Source organism: Panthera onca, chromosome C2, assembly GCF_046562875.1.
Source record: "Panthera onca isolate mPanOnc1 chromosome C2, mPanOnc1 haplotype 2, whole genome shotgun sequence".
Taxonomy (NCBI): domain Eukaryota; kingdom Metazoa; phylum Chordata; class Mammalia; order Carnivora; family Felidae; genus Panthera; species Panthera onca.
Genome location: NC_138347.1, coordinates 130,876,478 through 130,899,814, shown reverse-complemented (window position 1 = coordinate 130,899,814; position 23,337 = coordinate 130,876,478). Strand labels below are relative to the sequence as shown.

The 23,337-nt window shown below is 40.9% G+C and overlaps 1 protein-coding gene across 2 annotated transcripts in view; it reads right to left on the bottom strand.

Moving 5' to 3' along the window:
• CPNE4 (copine 4) overlaps positions 1 to 23,337 on the bottom strand; it is a 493,123-nt gene that overhangs the window by 349,095 nt on the left and 120,691 nt on the right. For both annotated transcript variants that reach the window (XM_078432340.2, XM_060638666.3), the window contains exon 2: positions 3,191 to 3,371. In XM_078432340.2, the coding sequence (XP_078288466.1) occupies positions 3,191 to 3,371 (181 nt within the window). The remainder of the gene's footprint in view (positions 1 to 3,190; positions 3,372 to 23,337) is intronic.

Below are 23,337 nucleotides of genomic sequence, written 5' to 3'. Positions count from 1 at the left end.
AACAGGCAGGCAGATACCAGGGTACCCTCACCTCCCTTGCAGGCAGCATTTCCAGCACTATCCACATCTCCTCTATCTTCCTGGCTCCCACCAGACAGGCCTTCCTTCCATGGATCCAGCCTCTGCTAGATAGGTGTTTGGTTCCAGTACTCCCACCTCCCCCTCTGGCCCCTCTGGCCCAGTGGTGTGCTGATAAATGTTTACCAAATGGCTCTGAGTGGGAGTCGAGCCCTGATTAGAAATATCTGCCAAGTCTGTGGTCTAAATACCAACACCACAACTGTGTGCAAAGTTCCCGAATACGTAAGAGTCAGCTTTCACAAACCTATACAAGATGGCCTGGGCACACTACTGCCCCACCCTAAGCAAAGTAACAGCTTCCTGTCATTGATGCCTGCATTCCCTCACTGTCCCTATTTAGTTTCTCAGCATTTCCAACTCCTTTATTACTAGGTACCTGAATTAAATCCTTTATTAGCTACCTAGCATGGGCTCTGTTGTTCTGACTGTATCCTGAATGCATACTGTTAAGAGTATAAACTAGATTACAGAAGTGTTTCTCAAAGTGCCAGATTATAAATCAGCCTATTGCTCTGTATGCTGGAAGATCAGCTGACATTATTGTTTTTAAAGAGTAAGACTGTTTAGATGAACGAAGCGGGGAATCAATTTACACTGTGGCACAAGTTTCTTATCTGCGCACTGCTAACAGAGTTTGTGAGCTGGTAGCTGTGTGCAGACCATACTTTGAGTAACACTGTAATACAGCACTCTGGAAAAGCAATGTGGCAATACGTATCACAGCCCCCAAAGTTTCCTATCTTTGTACCAGTAGTTCCACTTGGACAATCTCTCCTAGGAACTCATGGAAAAGTAGGGAACAGCATTATGCACAAAGATACTCATTGCAGTTTAAAATAGGGTATTTTTGTTTGTTTGTTTTTTTATTTTTTTAACGTTTATTCATTTTTTGATAGAGACAGAGCGTGAGTGGGGGAGGGGCAGAGAGAGAGGGAGACACAGAATCCGAAGCAGGCTCCAGGCTCCGAACTGACAGCACAGAGCCTGAAGTGGGGCTCAAACGCACGGGCCGTGAGATCATGACCTGAGCCGAAGTCGGACGCCCAACTGACTGAGCCACCCCGGTGCCCCTAAAATAGGGTATTTTGGGAAGCAACTTCAAAGTGGAAAAAAACAGGAAAATTAGTAAATAAATTCATGTGATGGGATATTATGCAACTTTAAAAATTGTAATGATTAATATTACACCAATATAGAAAAATATATACTACTAGGTAATAAAATGAGGAAAGAAAATTTTACATGCATAAGAATCATGTGAGAATATGAATGCCAGAAGGAAAAGACATATATACAAATAATAGTTGTCTTATGCAAAGGGGGCATTAGGAGATGAATTTCTTTCTAATTTCTTTCCTCTCATTTTCAAAGAGTAATGTTTTCCCTAATGCAGGCTGCCATTTCATTTTGTTAAATAAAAAGTTAAAAACCATAAAACCCATCAACAGAGTCAATGAGACTATTTAGAAGGGAAAAAAACACATTACACATTAAGAGACCTATGAACGCTATTTTACGTTTACAATATAAGCACTGGAAAAGTCTTAAGTCCAAGACCCCCAGACTGCTCATCTGTCCTGCATTCCTCCAGGCAAGATGCCTCCACCTGAATTCCATGTTCTCACTCACCCCGACCAAACCTCCCCTTCAGAGAAGTGGCTTGTATCACATATGTAAGAATAAGCAAACAGGCTGCTTTTGAGCCCTCTTTCTTCTGTGGAATGGAAGCTTTTACCTCCTGGAACAGCATCTTCCAGCTATTTGCAAATAGTTGGAAGAAGTACTGAAGACTGGAGGAGTTTGTTGTAATGGACCCAAAGTTGATAGTAACCTCTACCAGTGCTCTGCTCAGCATGGCTTCAAACCCCTTCTCCAAATTCCACGGAGTACCTGGTTCCCTTAGAGATGATAATTACTGCTCCCTCTGCTGTATCTCCCCAACTCCCACCCCTCCTCTCCATCCCACTATTCACCTCACACCAGATCTTTAAAACATTGCTTACTCAGGGGCGCCTGGGTGGCTCAGTCAGTTAAGTGTGCAACTTAAAACATGGTTTGTGTGTTCAAGCTCTGTGTCAGGTTCTGTACTGACAGCTCAGAGCCTGGAGCCTGCTTCAGATTCTGTGTCTCCCTCTCTCTCTGCCCCCCCCCCCCCCACTCACATACTGTGTGTGTGTGTCTCTCTCTCTCAAAAATAAGACAGCATTAAAAAAAGTTAAAAAAAAAGACATTGCTTCCTCAGACCAGGTACTTAGGAAAAAGGAAAACCAAACCAAAATAGAACTTAAAAAATAGCTCTCATTAGGGGCATCTGGGTGGCTCAGTCAGTTAAGCATCTGACTTTGGCTCAGGTCATGATCTCATGGTTCCTGAGTTGGAGCCCCTCTGAGGATCCTCTGTCTCCCTCTCTCTGCCCCTCCCCTGCTCATTCTCTCCCTCCCTCCCCCCCTCAAAAATTAATAAACATTAAAAAAAAAGAGTCCTCATCCAATCTGTTTCAACTTTTAAATCAATTAACAAACCCAACTGCAGAATTCAACCTGCAGTGTTGCCACACAAACCACCAAAGACCACACTGGTACCCACCATCAGTATAAAATAGCAAGAAAGAGCTCAGGCTCTGGAGCCCAGCAGCCTGGTTGTAAGTATCAGATTTTCCACTTACAAGCTGAATGATCTTGGGCACATCCTTAACCTTTCTGTGTTTCCTCACCTGTTTCCTCACAGGATTGTTGTGACGACCAAATTAGTTATTTTTACATAAAGCACTTGGAACAGTGCCTGACCCTTGGTGAGTATCCAATAAAATGTAGCTAATATTAAGTTTTCGCTCCAAAAAATAAATGTTATGTCATGTGGCTTCTGTCAGGCACTCCTCCCTGCTCTTCCCCAAGGGTCACTAAGTCTACAATGAACACAAAGATTAAGGGTAAATGTCAAAATATCCACAGCATTAAAGCAGTCGCGTCAAAGCATCACAATGCAAGCAGAAATATGATTGTATTCATTTCAAGAATTTTCTATCTCATCAAAATAAACCACCTGAAGAAAGGAAATGCAAAAACATTTCTGAATCAACCCTCCAGTCCATTGCCTTGGACATGCCTACCTCAAACCACTGCCCGTGGGACTGCATCTTGAGGATGACACAGGGGTCTGGTTTGGAAAGAGCATCTCTGTCGGAAATGCCTTTGCACGCCACACGCAGCTCAACTTTGGTCAGGCAGGGGCTGTTAAAGATTCCCAGCGTATTGGCAGCCGACTCATAAATGTTGCTCATCTTCTTCATTCTGTTTTAGGAAGAAAAAGAGGAAAAAAGACATGCCAATCACCACAGTATTTGTTAAAGGAGAAAGCCTTCCAATCATCTTTCAGAATCTTTTTCAATACACAACTTCTAATATTGAATGTATTTATTACCTCGCTTTTCACCCCAGTGGCACAGTTCCAATGAAACAAACAAACAAACAAAACCAAAGAAACAGAGAAAAACCCCAACAGGTGCTGGTGCACTTGGCTAACAACGTTATTTTTCTATATGATTTGCATACATTTGCATAGCAAAATTTTTAGCTTGTGAAACAAAATTAATGAATTGGTGCAAACCGTAATCCAGCTCTATATTAAGTGCGTGGATTGTGTGAAATTTTACAGATTTGCTGGCTAATCAATTTAATCACATCCCAAGTTTCCAAGACTCCCTAAAACTCCAGGTCTCCTTCTACGTGATGGCACAGAGAGGATATCGTCCTCCCTGAGACACAGTCCAAATTTCCCTTTCCTAAACCCTGGCCCATCTTCTCAAGATAGCCAGCCAGCTCCAGGAGAGAGGCCCAGAATCTGATTCTGTGCTCCAAGTGCAGAAGTGTCTCCTCAGCTTTCTTCCCTCTTACCCGCCACATCGGAATTCAGAATCAAAAGGAAGAAAGTAAGAGGGAGACTGTGAGATAGGAATAGCACAGCCTCTGATTCTGAACTCATGGCAAAAGGAGCCAAAATAAGCACTGCAGGCCCGTCTCCCATCTCCACAGGATAACCTTTATGGTAACACTTGGCCTCATGGCGGCCTGGGCTACCGGGAATCCCCCAGAAGCCACCAACACTTTCCACCTTCTCTGAGGAGGATTGGACCTGTGAAGATATTGGAAGCTTCTCTCAGGAGTGAAAGTCAATGTCCTTCTCTTTGAATTCTGTTTCCTTGCAGATTCCTTAGGAAAACCAATGACTTCCTCAACCTCACACAGCATCAGGGCCCTGGCTTGGAATTTCTTCATCTATAAAATGAGGGCAATCCCTCCTCTCCTTCCCTTTTCCACAAATATTCAGTGAGTTTCCCCTTGGTACCTGGCACCATACTAGGTTCAAGTACACCATGCCACCTCTTTCACAAGGTGACGAGTGTGCCTTAGTATTACACACCACACACAAACACACGCAGGCAGACACACACACACACACACACACACACACACACACACACGTGCATGCCGCAGCTAGTCTCTCCAAACTTAGCTGCTAGCTCCATGCCAAAGCCAAGCCTTTTCCAATCTGACAATGCCCCACCCTCATGACAGATACACCCAATCTTCTCTCCCAATGCTCTTTTACAAAGTTCTCCACTCTTGCCCTCCATCCTTCTTCCATTTTCCTTCCTTCCTTCTTTTTCATTTTCTCTCTCATCTCCTGCCTCCCTCCATTGTTCTGTTCTTTTCTCTTTTTCTTTCTTTCTTCTTTCTTTCTTTCTTTCTTTCTTTTTTTTCTTTTCTTTTCCTTCCTTCCTTCCTTCCTTCCTTCCTTCCTTTCACTTCCAACTCTGCAGTGCCCTATTTATCTAATTATTATGAACATTGGTTTTCCCCTATATATACTGAAGGGAAAGTGTATTGACTGCCACAAAGTCATGTCCTTGAACAGGAAAGGACAAACTATGTCTTCTGCGTCAAATGTGGCTTGACCATTTGTTTCAGTAAATAAAGATTTATTGGAACACAGGCAAGCTCATTCATTTACATATAGTGTGTGGTTGCTTTCAGTGCAACTGCAGAGTTGAGTAGTTGCAACAGAGACTACATGGCCTGCAAAGCCTAAAATATTTACCATCTGGCCCTCTTTAGAAAATGTTTTCCAAGCTCCACTCTTAAATATCAGGTAAGGAGAATTTACAGTTGGGGAAGAATTACAGTTCTGTTTTAGTATCTGTTATGGGATCAGCTTGAGGACAAGAGTTGCTCTATGTTCAACCATACTGAACATTAACAAGGATTTGTGGACATTCTTTTTTACATATAAGAAAATTCAAGCTCAGAAAGAACTGGCACCTTACCCATGTCACACAGTTATTCTAATCACAGAACTGGGGCCAAAATGCCAGTTTTCTATCCCCTAGCCCAGAGCTGTTTTTACTACTCATAATACCTTTAGCTGGAGAATGCTTGAATCTATTAAGGATCAGTGAATATACTATCCCTGATTTATTTCAACCTCCATAAAGAATCATATTTTCCTTCTATTTTTAAGTAAATTTTACTCATGTATAGGAAATTTACAAACCATAAATGCACAGCTTAATAAATTGTCCCTCTAATTTTACACGTTGTGAGTAGACCAATTATTAAAGCAACGTAGAAGACAGAGCATATATATATGAGATGCAAGTTTAAAAAAACAGTGGGAAAAAAAGAAGGAATAGACTACTGGAACATGGCTTTGTGTTCAGGTAGTGTTGGAAGTATGTTGTGAGGACTTTATCAACTTTTTGATAAAGATAGCTCATTCTTCAATGTCTTCCTGAATTCTGCTTTTCCCAATGCATTAACTGGTTCCTTGGAATTCACATTTCCCTTGTGCTGTTCTAAGTGGTCTTTCCTATCTCTAGGAGGTATTATCTCTTCTAACAGCTCCTATCCTTGTAGACTCATGCCTGTGTCCATCTCTTTTCTCTTTTTCTTGTTTTATTTTATTTTTCTTAAATAATTCATTTTTCAAAACAATTTATTTTTTGATTCACAGCAAAACTGAGAAGAAGGTACAAAGATTTCCTATATCCCCTCTTCCCCCACCTGCGTATCCTTCTCCTCATCAAAGTGCCCCACCAGAGTGTATCTGTTACAACTGAGGAACCTACATTGCCTCATCATTATCATCCAGAGTCCATAGTTGACATTAGAGTTCACTCTTCATGTTGCATATTCTGTGGGTTTAGACAAATATATAATGGCATGGACCTACCATTATAGTATCATACAGAGTAGTTTCACTGCCCTAAAAATCCTCTGTGCTCTCTCTATCCATTCCTGCCTCCCCGCTAACCCTTGGCAACCACTGATCTTTTTACTGTCTCCATAGTTTTGCCTTTTCCCAGAATGCCATATAGTTAGAATCATAGAGTGTATAGCCTTTTCAGATTGGCCCCTTTCATCCATCCACTTTCTTGACCCACTGACTCCTTTATATAGAACACAAGCTTTTTGTACAGAATGACACATCTTCTCTAATGTCTAGTCTTAATCGTGAGGTATAATGGAAAAAAAGATTCTATCAAGGAGACATGTAGTTCCTTCCAGGTTCAAATTCTGGCTTCTCTGCTAACTAAGTGTGTGACTGTGAGCAGGGTACTTAATACCTAGTGTGAAGAGTTGCTATGATAAGCAGATGAAATAATGTATGTAAAGTGATTAGCATAAAGCCAGGTATACAGTAGGTGCTCCAAAAGTAGAGCTATTATTATTGTAATCTGACTGCTCTCAGTATTAAATTATTCATTTTCCCACTGCCAACTGAAACTCTTTTAGGATTCCCACTGTTACTTTAAGATCAAAGTTCTACTAGCCACCTTAAATGCATTCTGTCTTTGCAGCCCACAACTTCTGGGCATAGCACTCTCCACCTATTCATACAGCCACCTTCCAAATCAGTAGTTTATCTGAAGATTCAAATACATTAACCAGTAACTCTCATACATTCACAAGGCAGGTAGTAAAACAATGGTAACAATATGTGGGGCACCCACGTGGCTCAGTGGGTTGAGTATCCAACTCTTAATTTTGGCTCAGGTCATGATCCCAGGGTCATGGGATTGACCCCTGCGTCAGCTTCAGCAGGGCTCCGTGCTGAGCATGGATCCCTTTTAAGATTCTCTCACTCCCTCTGCCCCTCTCCCGTACTTGCGTGCGCGCTCTCTCTTTCTAAAAAATCAAAAAACAATCCAGTTGCAGGTGCCAAAAACTGTCCACAGTTTTTTTTGTTATTAAGAAGTCTTCTTGAAATATATACATAATTTGTGCATATAATCATTAATGATATATCCTACATAGTACTCAGAGCTATTTATTAGTTGATAGGAAATTAAATAGTTTACAAATGAATACACAAATGAACCAGGGCACATGGTTAGAAATTTTTTTTAATCAATGGGGTACATGATCCAGAAATTTTATGGATCATTCCTTTAGGCAATGGGAAACACTTGGAGGATTTAAAGCTCAGAAAATTAACATGATGAAATAAGCATTTGATGAAGATCAATCTGGTGCCAATGTGATGGTTGGAATGAAGGACAGAAAAAAGTTTGTGATTATCCAAGGCTGCTATGCTGGTCATTACCTATTTCTTCCTTCCTCTTTGATTCGTCTCCCTTTTTCTCTTACTTAGTTATCTCAGACACTGACTTGTATTGACTGCCAGCTCATTGCTGGCTACTTTCCTGTTGATATGGTCTGAATGTTTGTGTCCACCCACCCCCTTCCCCAAATTCAGACATTGAAATCCTAACCCCCAAAGGTGATAGTATTAGTAGGTGGGGACTTTGGGGTGATTAGGTCATGAGAGTGGAGCCCTTATGAATGAGATTAGTGCTCTTAAAAAAGAGATCCCATAGAGTGTCCTAGGCCCTTCCACTACATGAGGATACAATGAGAAGTATGTGATGCAGGAGAGAACCCTCACCTGCATGCTGTTCTTGAAGCCCACCCTGATCTTGAACTTGCAGACTCCAAAACTGTGAGAAATAAATTTCTGTTGTTCATAAGCCACCAAGTCTATGGTGCTTTGTGACAGCAGTTCATATAGACTTAAGACACCTGTTGGGTTTGACTAAAGGGATGTAGACCCAGGGAAGGGAGGGAGAGAATATTTCTTCCTAACTCCTACCCTGTTCCTTAGCAGTGGAAATTCCCAGAATGACCCTGGTCCTGTCAGACAATTCTATCTCCAAGGTTATAGCTCTCACTGCACTTTGGTAATACTGTTTCCTCCTTTTGTTCTACCAGTTTTATGGGTAGTATTAATTTCCTACAAGTCTTAAGTTGGGCATCGTAGAGGCAGAGACTGAAACAGGGTTTCAGATGTACTTGATTAACTGAGCAGAGGATAGAAAGGAAGTGAAGGAAGCAAGGAAGTAGCCTCAGTAGAGGTCCAACTGCTGAAGCATGGTTCCAACGGGGGGCTCTCTAGCATGGATTATAACATGGGTTTGTCCGCCTCATGGAAAGAGGTCCGGCCTCTTATATAATCCCATATAAGTCAGTCATGCCAGGGTAGAGAAAGCATAACCTCTTAGTTTTGGTCCCTATCCCCACTGGCTAAGAGTAGTCAATGCTTCAGAAAAGAGGCAGCTGTGAGCCATTAACAGCCAACACTCACCACCACTGGGGGATGGATCCACTAAATTGATAAAGGGATCTGGGCAGAATATCAACAGGGTCTATTTCACCTCACTGGTTAATCTCTGGTGTGTGTGTGTGCATATATATATATATATATATATATATATATATATATATATATATAAACTCCTTTAGGTCAGAGACTATTCTTGTAGTTTACTGTATCCCCAATAATGTTCATCTTGATAATATTTGTAGACTGAAGACGAAACCAATACAAACCTTCAATTCAGATGGGGAGTGGAAGACAGCATTTAGGTAAGATGTAGATACTGAAGATAAAACTCCTTTCACAATTATACCTAGCGTCCTGGCTTACCTTCATGTCCATGCACAAATGAAAGCCCTGAGCAGATATACTGGAGTTCATGAGTTCTGGCTGCCCAGAGAACAATAGTCCTGACCTTGACTTTGGAGGTGCTACATAGACAGTGAAGTCGAATTGCTTGGCTTTGGCCCAGCAGAAGCTCACTGCTGAAAGGTGATCACAAAATATGGCTCTGTCAACGAGTGATCAGCTACCTCCAGACACAGATAAGTGAAGTAAACAACTAATTTCACACTCTGTTAGAGAACAGGATTAATATGACCAGATTATCAATACATTTTCCGAGGCCTGTTTAAATCCTCTTTGTTGCCTTTCGTACAATACCTTGGTTTTACAGAGACTAATGTCTGCTGAGAATTATTTTGATGAAAGCTGACTTTTGGCCAATTTTAGAAGCAAATTATAATTGTCCTTTCACTCAGATAATTTAAGTTATATTAAAAAAAAAAAAAAAACCACCACTTCAGCATATCCACACTCTGTAACAGGACAAACTGATCCTGAAACTTAATTAGGTTCTGAATGAGTTGCAAATAACGCCAAGACAATAGAGAGCTCAAGAGGGAAGAGAATCAGCTTGAGTTCACAGGGGAACCAACTGAGCAGAGCTTGTCTTAAAACTGTGTTAAGAATAAGTGCATAATCACTGTTCTGCTTGCTTTGGCATTACTTGGCCTTTTTAAATGTCACAGCACATCCAGGGAAGGCTGGTGTGCTGGATATCTCTATCGCACAACATTTCCATCTTGATTCAAGAAATATGTATGAGGTTTCTGCTACGTGCCTGGCACTGTGCTGGATGCTGGAGGCAGCAGGCATTCATTCACTCAGCTGAAGATAAACCAGATGCTACTCCACTAGGACTCATCAATTTATTTCGTATTCAATATTCCTTGGTATACTTTTAGATCAAGAAAAAATCTACTCGGGGCACCTGGCTGCCTCAGTCATTGGAGCATGCTACTCCTGATCTCAGGGTTGTAAGTTCAAGCCCCACACTGGGTGTAAAGATTACTTAAAAATAAAATCTTAAAAAAAAAGGGGCGCCTGGGTGGCGCAGTCGGTTAAGCGTCCGACTTCAGCCAGGTCACGATCTCGCGGTCCGTGAGTTCGAGCCCCGCGTCAGGCTCTGGGCTGATGGCTCGGAGCCTGGAGCCTGTTTCCGATTCTGTGTCTCCCTCTCTCTCTGCCCCTCCCCTGTTCATGCTCTGTCTCTCTCTGTCCCAAGGAGCCTGGAGCCTGTTTCCGATTCTGTGTCTCCCTCTCTCTCTGCCCCTCCCCTGTTCATGCTCTGTCTCTCTCTGTCCCAAGGAGCCTGGAGCCTGTTTCCGATTCTGTGTCTCCCTCTCTCTCTGCCCCTCCCCTGTTCATGCTCTGTCTCTCTCTGTCCCAAAAATAAATAAAAAACGTTGAAAAAAAAAATCTTAAAAAAAAAAAAAAAAAAGAATAAATCTGCTCTTAGGTGGCAAGCACTAAGCCAGTCCATCTGCCCAAGGGTTCATATTCTGGAGCAGCACTTTTCAGACTTTAACATGATCATAAATCATGATCATAAGTCATGGGGAGCTTGTTAAAACATAGTTCCTGTTTCAAGAGTCTGTGGTGGGGCCTCCGATTCTGCTTCTGATTCTGTCACTGATCTTACTGGCTTTTGGACCACACTTTGAGTAGCAAGGTTTTTGAATATAAATTCAGCATTTATAAAATGAGACAAACTGTTCCAGGGGTTGTTTATCTTAAGATCAGACACCCACAAAGGAACTGCAGAAAGGCATAGAGGATAAGAGTGTGGATGAAGCATTAGAGAGAGCATTTGAGGCTAATACAAGTATTACTCACTTGTATGACTCTGGGCAAATTACTGGAATCCTCTCTACCTCAGTTTTATAATGTGGAAATGGGATAATCATAGTCCCTATCTTGTAGAGTTGTCTTGAGCTTTAAATGAATGAATCCACATAAATTCCTCAGAAGAGTGCCTAGTCTACAATGAGCATTCAATAAATGCAAATTGTACTTTCTAGAAATTATACCAGGAAGTTCAGGTAACATTTATCAAGCTCTTCTATATCTGACAGGCACTGGACATTAAGTCATCAGATCCCCAGGAGAATCCCTCACCTGATCCTCAAGAGAATCCCATGGTAGGTGTTGGTAGGACACCCATTTCCCAGGACAGGACCACAGCTCACAGAAGTGCAACAATTGCACTTGGCTAACCAGGCACAGAGTAAGGACAAGGATTTGAACCCAGAACTTCAGGGCCAGAATTTGGGCCCTTACCCCCTCTGCCATGCTTGCCTCTCCTATGAGACAGCTACTTAAGTAGACTTTCCAAAAAAAGCATACAACGCTTCCCAACATTTTCTTGATACACCTGGTTCCCCTGAATGTCTGTCTGACTGCAGCCGCCCCCCGCCCTGTTTTTGTCCACCCCATAAAACCTGCAGCACCCTTCTCTCTCAGTCTCCCAGGCTTTTAGATCCTTTTTTAAAAATTTCTTTCATAGAGAGTCTTTATTTTGTAAATTAATCTGCCCTCTAGGTTTCTCTCCTCTCACAACTTTAATCATTACTTCCCCTGTCAGCTCCCCCTTTGGCAGCGCAAACACTGAATCTTCCCAAGAGGGCGGGAAAGGGAGAAAAGCTGTGAATATTTATACTTTCTGTCCTCATCAAGCATATGATTCTCTATAAATCTCTTCTAAAAAGAACTTGCCTCCCTAGCCACTAATGCTAACTATGCTAATAACCAACTATATATATACTGTTGCATTTAATCCTTGAAACAATCTCTTGAGATAAGAATTGTAAGCCCTACTTGTACCCCAATGTTTATAGCAGCACTCTCAACAATAGCCAGGTTATGGAAAGAGCCTAAATGTCCATCAACTGACGAATGGATAAAGAAATTGTGGTTTATATACACAATGGAGTACTACGTGGCAATGAGAAAGAATGAAATATGGCCCTTTGTAGCAACGTAGACGGAACTGGAGAGTGTGATGCTAAGTGAAATAAGCCATACAGAGAAAGACAGATACCGTATGTTTTCACTCTTATGTGGATCCTGAGAAACTTAACAGGAACCCATGGGGGAGGGGAAGGAAAAAAAAAAGAGAGAGGTTAGAGTGGGAGAGAGCCAAAGCATAAGAGACTCTTAAAAAATGAGAACAAACTGAGGGCTGATGGGGGGTGGGAGGGAGGGGAGGGTGGGTGATGGGTATTGAAGAGGGGATCTTTTGGGATGAGCACTGGGTGTTGTATGGAAACCAATATGACAATAAATTTCACATATTTAAAAAAAAAAAAAAAAAGAATTGTAAGCCCTGTGCCACAGATGTAAAAAATGAGATTCATGGTGGTAGTTAAGTAACCTGCCCCAATGTCATAGCTGGTAAGTGACAGAGCCAGGAATTAAGCCTGGGTCTAATGGACTTCCAAACCTGTGTATTTGACCATTTCTTATAAAATGATTTACATTCTTAATTTGCTTAACAATTACTTTCTTTCTAGATGATGCAAAGGCAAACTTCAACCCTGTTTCAATCTTAACAAATCTCTACGGCACAGTGTGTGCATTAATGAGCTTGTGCTCTAGCAGTGCTTAAAAATTCACTTTTCTTTTTCCCCTTACTTTCAGGCAGCTCAAGTCATTTTTGCAACTGTGTTTCAGTAGCCTCGTCAGCAAGTTGAGAGGTCTGGGAATCCAGTGTCCCCACTCTGAGGATTTCAAACCCTGAGCATTTGCTGGGTTACAGATGGTGGAGCTAACACGCCCAGCAAACCCAGAGATAAAACCATGTGAACCACAAAAGGCCATGGTTCGAATGAATAAGATTCAAAATCACACTATGTGTACATGAATGTTTTTTGAGAATATACTAAGCCAAATTACTCAAGGGCAATAAATTATTATTTCAGTCATTTCCTGAGCTTTCTAATTTGAGAAAACAGACAGACTAAAAGAAAAAATTCAGCAGAGATGCTATTTCCTGAAAAACAGCTTTCTTGAGGAAATGTGCATAAGGAATCAGATATATCGATGTTCTAGGAACTTCCAGGCTCACATTTTTGTCTCTAACAGTGAGTCATAAAGATGAGAGTTTTCTAGAAAGCAATTATGTCCATCGCATCACATTCATATTAATTTTATAGCATTCAAATGTCACCCATTTTTGGGAGAAGAACTGGATGTATAAATTTAACTGGATAATTATAAAGGCTGATAGAGACTTTTAGAAGTAAAACTTGAACAAAATATCAAAGGAAATCATATGAATGACTATCTCTTCCATGTCAGAGCCCTCTTTTTCCTATCATACCAACTATAGCTCCTGAAGGAGAGAGAAAGAGCAAATTCAGTGATGTTCTTTATTATTTTGGCACTGAAATAATTTCCTCCTGTTTCTCAGGCAACTAAATTTACCCAGTAGAAAGATCAAATCCCAGCCTTATTTTGTTCAGTTATTTGCCTTTTTTAATATAATCATAGGTTGGATTCTTCCATTAATATCACGTTAATAGGAAGCTAGGGGCTCACAAAATGGATTTCGGGCTTCTGGTCTCATACATGTAGCTAAATTTAAAGGAAAAAAGGAGCAAGATTATTTTTACATTCAACAGCAGAATCTAAGACGCCATATAAAGCCAGAAGCCAATTTCCTTGAGAAAGCATGATAAGTGATCTACTTACGATCTCTTATCTGCTCCTACACCTTCTCATTTAAGACTTGCTTCTGCTTTTAATGACACCCTAGCATTTACATGCTATTGCTTAGGTGGTAAAGGACAACATGATGTGTTTTGGGAAAGAGGAAGGGGTTGAGTAGATGACAAAGTGTAAAAAAGAAATGCCTCTCAGGATACAGAACATGAACTATAATTCAGCTCTGCTTAACAGCAATATGTGTGGTTTTAGAAATATTTCATATCTATGCTGACCCATACAGCATACCTGATGAGCCCTTCAACTCTGGCTAGTGCAGTTGAGTAAGTGAGTTTTTAATTGTATTTCAACTAAATTTAAACTTAAATAGCCACCTGTGGCTAGTGGCTAACATAATTGACATGTACTGGACACACCGTATTAGACAACTGTTCATAGCTTTCTTCTTTCTTTTTTTTTTAAATTTTGTTTCTCCTGAAGACTAAAGCTAAGTGGTGTTGCCCAAAAACACTTCCCAATATACAGGCAAGGTCTAGGACCTCACCTTAAAGCAATTCATTAAAACAGGTCTCTTTTATAAGAGGAATCTAGCTGCACACTCTGTGGTGGAGACTGGATGCAGAGGCACTAAAAGGACTTAATAGGTCCAAGCTTGGCTCCTAGGCTTTCCTCATCTGCCACTCCAGCTGACTGGTGGTGACTGCCTGTGGTACTGCATGAAGACAGACTGCGGGGGAAAGAGTGCACCATTAATGACGGCTGCTGCCCACATAAGCCACAGGGGAAAGTGGCAGCTTGTGGCTTCTCTGCTGGTACTGGGACAGACCTTAAGGAAAATACTGGGGTGAGTATCTCCTTAGAACTTTCTTCTAATGTGGCACTGCCTTTATTTTTTTTAATTTACTTTTTAATTTACACCCAAGTTAATGAGCATATGGTGCAATAAGTATTTCAGGAGTAGAATCCAGTGATTCATCCCCTACATATAACATCATCCAGTGCTCATCCCAACAAGTGTCCTCCTTAATGCCCCTTGCCCATTTAGCCCACCCCCCCCCCATGTATGACCACTCCAGTAACCCTCAGCTTGTTCTCTATATTTAAGAGTCTCTATAGAAACGCAAGCTGGTACAGCCACTCTGGAAAACAGTATGGAGGTTCCTCAAAAAACTAAAAATAGAACTACCCTACGACCCAGCAATTGCACTACTAGGTATTTATCCACGGGATACAGGTGTGCTGTTTCAAAGGGACACATGCAACCCCATGTTTATAGCAGCACTATCAACAATAGCCAAAGTATGGAAAGAGCCCAAATGTCCATCCATGGATGAATGGATAAAGAAAATGTGGTGTATATATATATAATGGAGTATTACTCAGCAATCAAAAAGAATGAAATCTTGCCATTTGCAACTACATGAATGGAACTGTAGGGTATTATGCTAAGTTAAATTAGTCAGTGAGAGAAAGACAAAAATCATATAACTTCACTCATATGAGGACTTTGAGACACAAAACAGATAACACAAGGGAAGCAAAAATAACATAAAAACAGGGAAGGGAACAAAACAGAAGAGACTCATAAATATGGAGAACAAACTGAGGGTTACTGGAGGGGTTGTGGGAGGGCGGATGGGCTAAATGGGTAAGGGGCACTAAGGAATCTACTCCTGAAATCACTGTTGCACTATATTCTAATTTGGATGTAAATTTTAAAAAATTAAAAATAAAATAAAATAAAAGAGTCTTATGTTTTGTCCCTCTCCCTGTTTTCATATTATTTGTTTCCTTTCCCTTATTTTCATCTGTTTTGTATTTTAAATTCCACATCTGAGTGAAGTCATATGATAGTTGTCTTTCTCTGACTGATTAGTTTCGCTTAGCATAATACACTCTAGTTCTATCTACAATGTTGCAAATGGTAAGATTTCATTCTTTTTGATTGCTGAGTAATACTCCATTGTGTGTGTGTGTGTGTGTGTGTGTGTGCGCATATAAACACCACATCTTCTTTATCCATTCATCTATTGACGGACATTTGGGCTCTTTCCAAGCTTTGGCTATTGTCAATAGCACTGCTATAAACACTGGGGTTCATGTGCGCCTTCGAAATAGCACACCTGTATCCTTTCAATAAATATCTAGTAGTGTAATTGCTGGGTCATAGGGTAGCTCTGTATTTATTTATTTATTTATTTATTTATTTACTTGAGGAATAACACGGCATTACCTTTAAGTCTGATGTGTAATAATGTTTCTACTAAAAGTTTCCAAATGGCAGAACATAAGCTTTGTGGCAAATAGCCTTGCTAGAGCAGCTATGGATAAAAACAAAGGAGAGACAAGAATTTAGGTAGAAGTAGCATGTGAACCGGACATGGTTTTTGGGAGTGGAGAAGAACTGCTTAAAAGGATGGACACTGTGGAAAATAGCATCATGTCTGTCTCAGAGAGAGGTTATATGACCAGCCCTCATGGACACGTGGGTGATGCTTTGGGGAAGAGGAAAGCCACAGCACATGTGGAAGGAATGGCATCCAGCATCCACACATGGACACACACACATGGACACACACACACACACACACCACACACAGGTGCATTCTTGTTCTCTTTCCCAAACTTCCAGAGGACCAGACTGCAAGGTGGGATAGCTTCTGCGTAACAATGTGAGAAATGCATATTCACTGGAATTATTTGAGAAGGAGAAGACTCTCTCTGCTAGCATGGAGAAACTTTAGGGGTCCTCTGGCAGCAGGAGGGGGAGGCCACATTGATCAAGTCTAAGAACCTGGGCAAGGCTTTAGGGGAGACATTATTAGATGAGGAAGAAATATGATAGATACCACGTGTGTGGCAGCTGAAGAGTTCTGTGGATTTCCAATCCTCCCCAAATGTGAGAAGAATCTGAGCACAGGAAAATCTGTAGGCTCCAATGTGGGCAGAGACAGACCAGAGAAACAAGTGCCACACATAAAGTAATAACAGCCACAGCAATACTGATTATAGCAACTGTTCTTGAATACTTATGTGTGCAGCGCAATGCTTTATGCGTCCAGTCACACTAGCACCTTTAATCCTTTCAATGGTTATAAAAGGGAACTTGATATTATTTTAATTTTACAGATGAAAAACCTGAGATTCAGAAAATCTAAGTAAATTGCTAGATCACATTACTAAAAAGTGGAAGAGGCAGGATTCAACCAGAGTTTTTTAAACCCCAACTCCAAAGTTCAGGATTTCTTCCGTAATGTTGTTCTGCCTCCTGTACACCTTAAAATCTAGGGTTGCTTTCCAGTTCTACTTGAGTTCCTCAATGCTGGCAGTCCCAGAATGTTATATCTCATTCATTCATTCATAAAATATTTATTGAACGCTTCAAGTAGGTGCTGGAAACCATGCTGGGAACTGGGAGATACAAAGATGAAAAGACAGGGTAACTACATTCAAGGAGCTCACAGGCAAATGGGGATATAGATAAGTAAATATTTATAATGGATTAATTTGCCTGTTTTGCTTTTTGCTGTATTTCCATTAAAATAGTCAAGGAGAAACTCAGAAACTTGCAATAGCACTAGAAAGGAAAAAACATCCAGGTGGAATTTCTTCTGGCTGTTTTCTACATAGCACTATGCTATAGAACTACTGTTTTATTGTATGAGGTACTAATAGATATTTACAAAAGAAGCAAATGTATGATTTTATAACATAAAGTAGGTTTCTTTACAGCAGGAAGTTTTAGTCTTTAGTATGTGAATGTGCTCTGTGAATCTCCACAAAGGAGGTAGGTATGATGTAAAATGCTTTCCAAACTTAGTCCCAGAAAATTTTTCATGGAACACTTTCAAAGATGAATGATTAGCAAAAGAGAAAAACAAAAACAAACTTTGGGAGGGGCATCTGGGTGGCTCAGTGGGTTAAGTGTCTGACTACAGCTCGGGTCATGATCTCACAGTTCGTGAGTTCGAGCCCCATGTCGGGCTCTGTGCTGACAGCTCAGAGCCTGCAGCCTGCTTTGGATTTTGTCTCTTCCTCTCTCTCTGCCCCTCCCCTGCTCCTGCTGTCTCTCTCTCTCAAAAATAAATAAACATAAAAAAAAAACTTGGGGAAAATGAGGTTAAAGGGCAAGGACAATAAGCAGAGGCATATTGCATTTAGGGATATTTTGTTTCCCATGGAAAGTACCGTAATTGGGGGCTGATACAAGAATATCCCAAGAAGCAGTGCAATGTGGGAGGCATTATCTTTCATATACCACACTTCGTGGAAGAATGGACTCTGAGCTTCTGACTGAGTCAGAGAGCTCCAGCCACAGTCTGGCCAACCTATTCCAGATAAATATCAACTGAGTTCACCAACTCTAGATAGGTACTAGATATCAAGGTCACCTTCAGACATTCGAATGAAAGGTAGAAGCACTGAGTGGATATTAAGGAGGATTAATGACACTCCACTTAGCCTGTTGGCTGGTAAATGCCAGGCTAGACAGAATTTTTTCCCAATGCTGAATGACTAAATAGAAAATGACAACATTCAGGGCACCTGGGTGGTTCAGTTGGTTAAGTGTCTGACACCTGACTTCAGCTCAGGTCATGATCTCACAGTCATGAAATGGAGCCCCGAGTCAGGCTCCACACTGAGCCTGCTTGGGATTCTCTCTCTCCTCTCTTTCTACCCCTCCCCTGCTTCCTCTCTCTCTCTCTCTCTCTCTCTTTCTCCTCTCTCACTCACTCTCTCTTTCATAATAAATAAATAAGAATTTTTTTTAAAAGGGAAAGAAAATAACAACAGCAATAACATGTGACCCAAGAAAAGGATGGAGATAACTAAATTGTGGTCCTTTCATATGACACAATGCCACTGCAGGGATCAAGAGCAGGCTGCCCCAAGAGGGCAAAATATGCTGCCCCTACTTTGAGCTGAAGGCAACTGACACTGCAGGCTGAAGAGAAACTTTTGTTCCTTAATTACATAGAAGGATGGATCTAAATTGGGGGCCTCTTCCAGAATAAGGATTGTTAGCAGAGATGAATTTTACCTGAATGACCTATCTGTATGGCAAGGCAAACATCTGCTCCTCTTACTTCCTTGCAAATCGTAGGTGTGCAGTCCCACAGCCCCTACCCTGTCCTCTTTAGTTCAGGATGACATATATGTATGCCTCACTTTGCCTGTCTTTGGAATGTCCGTGTCTGTGTGGATTCCTTGCATATATAAAATTAAATTTGATTTTCTCCTGTTAATCTGTCTCATGTCTATTCGATTCTCAGTCCAGCTGGAAGGACCTTTGAAGGGAACAGGAAATTCTTGTTCCCTGACACCACATAGTAATGAAAATGAAGGACCTCTTTTGATATACACCAGCATGGATGAATCTCCTAGACACAATGTTGAAAAAAATTTGCCAGACACAAAAGAGTACATGCTGTTTGGTCCCAATTATATCGAGTTCAAAAACAGGCCCAAATTCATTATAATGATAGAAATCAGAATAACAGCTACCTTTAGTAGAGGCAATGACGAGAGGGATACAAAAGAGGCTTCTGGAGTGCAGAAATATTCTCTATCTTGATTTGGGAGTGTTTGCTCTGTAACAATTCACGGAGCTATATACTTATGATGGGAACTCTTCTGTATGTTTGTTGCACTTGCATAAAATTTTACTTAAAAATAACTAACAGATGGTATACATAAGGCCAACATATTTCATATGTTAGTAATCATAAAAAAGTTAAATTTCCCTTACCAAAGGACTGAGAACCTTAGATTATCTTTAAAATAACTAGGTGATACTTATAAAACAGATTATACTAAATAAATGAATGGATAAGCAAGTGAATGAGTGAATACATGGATAAAGCAAAATAGACAAACTCCAATGAAAAGAAAGTGGAAGGGGGTAATAGTAACATAAGATGAAATCGAATCTAAGGAAACAAACCTTAAGTGAGACAACCTGGATTCATTATAATTTATCCCTCATTGCAATCAGCAGCTACTAGGTTTTCAGAGGTATTTGCCAAATTGTTAAACTCAAGTTTGGTCACTCCCCTGCCCAACATCCTTCTGTGGTACGTAAATTCTGCAGGCCCAAGTCCACATTTCCCATCCTAGAATTACCAACTGACTTTTCCTACCCTTGTCCATCGGGCATACTGTCTCCTCTCCAGGCACTTTAAACAGCTCTATTCTCGTAACCCTTTACCACACTTTCAAGTCTTCTTTGTTCCTCTACTGATATGCCCATGGGATTCTATTATTTTTAAAATAAAAATAATTTTATTATTAAAAAAAAAAGCATGCCATGAGTGGCATGCTCACTTAGGCCAAATACCTCACATCAGTTATCACAGGCAGGTACAACTATAAGCTGTCATGGTCCTGGTGGGTAGGGACCAAGGACTGTTCAACAAAAGCTGAGAGCCGGATACACTGGGAGTGAAGCCTCCTGCCCTGGCTGATACGGGCAGAAGGTCTTGAGTGTTTGATACTTTAATATCTGTGGCTCCAGCTGCTGATAAAGAGATCTCTAGAATCAGAAATACAGACTCAGGTAGCCAGCCAGGCCCTCAAAATGCCAGGTGGCCTAGAAATGCAGCAAGTATGGCCTATTCCATCATCTTAGAACCAAATATTACCTCAGTGTAAGACTCCAAAGCATCCTATCCAAGAGAGCACTTTGCTTCCTTTCTCCCTCCCTCCCTCTCTCCCTGCACTAAGCTTCTCACTAATACTACCCCAAACACAGATTTACACAGTACATGGCTGAAGCAAAACAAAACCATGGAGGGTCTGAAATTCATAGGTTCAGTCGGATTGGTTAACCACAAGTAACCAAACAATCACAACAAAGCCTTCTTGGTTATGCTGATGTAGTGACAACACTGTGCCCACACAGTTGACACTCATTGGGCTGTACCAAAATGCAGTAAGTTCACTAGTGACACTTTTGCCTCTGCATCTTATAAATCCAATTCTCTAAGGAGAGATGAAGCTACCTCTGGGTAGAATTCAATTTATTCCCACCCAATTCATTCCTACTTCCACCACCAATTGGAACAGAACAATTGAGTACATTCCTTAACCCTCAGATCCCTCAGGCTCTAGTCTTTGTGTCTGTCTATTTCACTGGAGCAAAAAGCCTAGGAAGCAAGCAAAGCAAATTCTTATAATCCTAGACCACTGGGAAGAGATGCTCATAATCAGGAATACTCTCCTTTCACCCCTAAGATCCATAAAATTCAACCCCCAAAATACTTATTGTGCCTAATACTCTATTACATACTATGAGGAGAACTGAAATATTAAGATGTGGTCACTACCTTTGAAGAATTGTCAGTGTGACCAAGTAGATGAAATATTTTATTCATGGAAGGCACTATCGCATGATATTTAAATATGTACAATTTTTAGCCAGACAGCCTGGCTTGAATCCTAGATCTATAATTTACTAACTCTATAACTGTAGGCAAGAGGTACTTTGGTTTCCTCATCTACAAAATGGAACTAACAGGAGGCTCTACTTAGCACTGTTGTGATGATTCAGGGAGTAACAATGTACATACAGAGCATAGATTAAGTGCTAAGTAATTGTTATGGTACTAGTGCTAATGCAAAAAAATAGTTTTGCAAGTACCAAATGATAAATTGCTAAAGTAATTAGCAAGGACAAGACAAGTGATGATAAAACTCAGAGAAGATAGAGAGCTTTCGGCCCAAAATGTATCAAAGGAAAATGAAAAGCAATATTTATCAAATAGCCTTCTTTATCAGGTGCACTGAACCATCACTACATCATCTGTAAAATGGAAGGGACGGGTCCAAAGCTAAGCCCAGGAGCCTGGTCTGAATTTGGAGAAGGTAAGAAAAGAAGAAGGAAAATGCCAATCTGAATATCCAGTCACCAAAAAATGGCAAAGACACAGAAGCGGCATGCTGTACCTAGAGGTCATGAGATGCTCAAATGGCTAAGAACACCACCTGTGTGGTGCATGATAGAGTTGGAAGTGTTAGGAAACCAAGGACTTGAATCTGTGTCCTGGCTCTGACATTTCCTAGTTGTGATAGAAGGTCTCTGAGCCTTAGCATTCTCATTCTGAAAAAGAAGATAAATACAGCTATGTCCCAGGGCTATCGAGTGAAGATTAGAGGAAATCATAGACATAAAAGAACCAAGCATAATAACCAATACAGTAGATTTCCTAAAAGGGTTGTTTCTGGTTCCATTTCTCCTGTCCTATGGCCCCGAATATATCAAATTCCCAAATGCTCTCCATACTCAAGTGTCAGATCATTTGAGAGAGTTGTGATTCAAAGATGAATCATTATTATAAATCAAGACTCCAAATCAAAAGCTCATGTTGAGTTATTCATCTGTTTTGGTCTGGGTCAAAACTTTTAGAACAAATAGGTTTAATTATAATATTTTTAATGTTTATTTACTTTTGAGAGAGAGAGAGAGAGAGAGAGAGAGAGAGAGTACAAGCAGGGGAGGGGCATAGAGAGAGAGGGAGACACAGAATCCAAAGCAGGCTCCAGGCTCCGAGCTGTCAGCACAGAGCCCAACGCGGGACTCAAACTCACAAATTGTGAGATCACGACCTGAGCCAAAGTCAGATGCTTAACCAACTGAGCCACCTAGACACCCCAGTCCAATTATAATTTAGATTTGTTCATCAGACATGTGAAACTTTGGGGAAGTTCTGTAAAATCATTAGTTTTGGGGATGTTAAAAATTAGTTAACTCCAACTATGTGGCAATGAGAAAGAATCCAATATGGCCCTTTGTAGCAACATGGATGGAACTGGAGAGTGTGATGCTAAGTGAAATAAGCCATACAGAGAAAGATACCATATGTGTTCACTCTTATGTGGATCCTGAGAAACTTAACAGGAACCCATGGGGGAGGGGAAGGGGAAAAAAAAAAGAGGTTAGAGTGGGAGAGAACCAAAGCATAAGAGACTCTTAAAAACTGAAAACAAACTGAGGGCTGATGGGGGGTGGGAGGGAGGGCAGGGTGGGTGATGGGTATTGAGGAGGGCACCTATTGGGATGAGCACTGGGTGTTGTATGGAAACCAATTTGACAATAAATTTCATATATTAAAAAAAATGCAAAAAAAAATTAGCTAACTCCATTCTTGAAAGTCAAAGTTTAGTTTAATTGAAAAGCCTGCTATAAGTAACTCTGCTATATCATAGTCCTCTTTCATGCTAACTAGGGCTAAAGAAGCAGAGGTGAAAACGTGTGTGGGGTGGGGCTGGGGGATGCAGTATAAAAATCTTCTCACCAAGCATTCCATCTGTTCCTTTAGCACTCTTACAGTTAGGCAGAGCCGTGTGACTGTTTTTGAGTTTTGAGTAGCATTGCTCTTTAGGAAGAAGCGCAGAAGAGTTAATGCGTGTCCTTTGTCTGTTCTTCCTCTTGCCATGTTGACCAAAGAAGCCTTCTATTGAGACACTGGAGTGACAGTATCAAAGCATCTAGAGTCACTGAGTCACCACCAAAGACAGTAGCTATGGACAAATATCTGGACTTAAAAAGGACTTTATGGGGGTGCCTCGGTGGCTCAGGCGGTTAACCATCCAACTTCG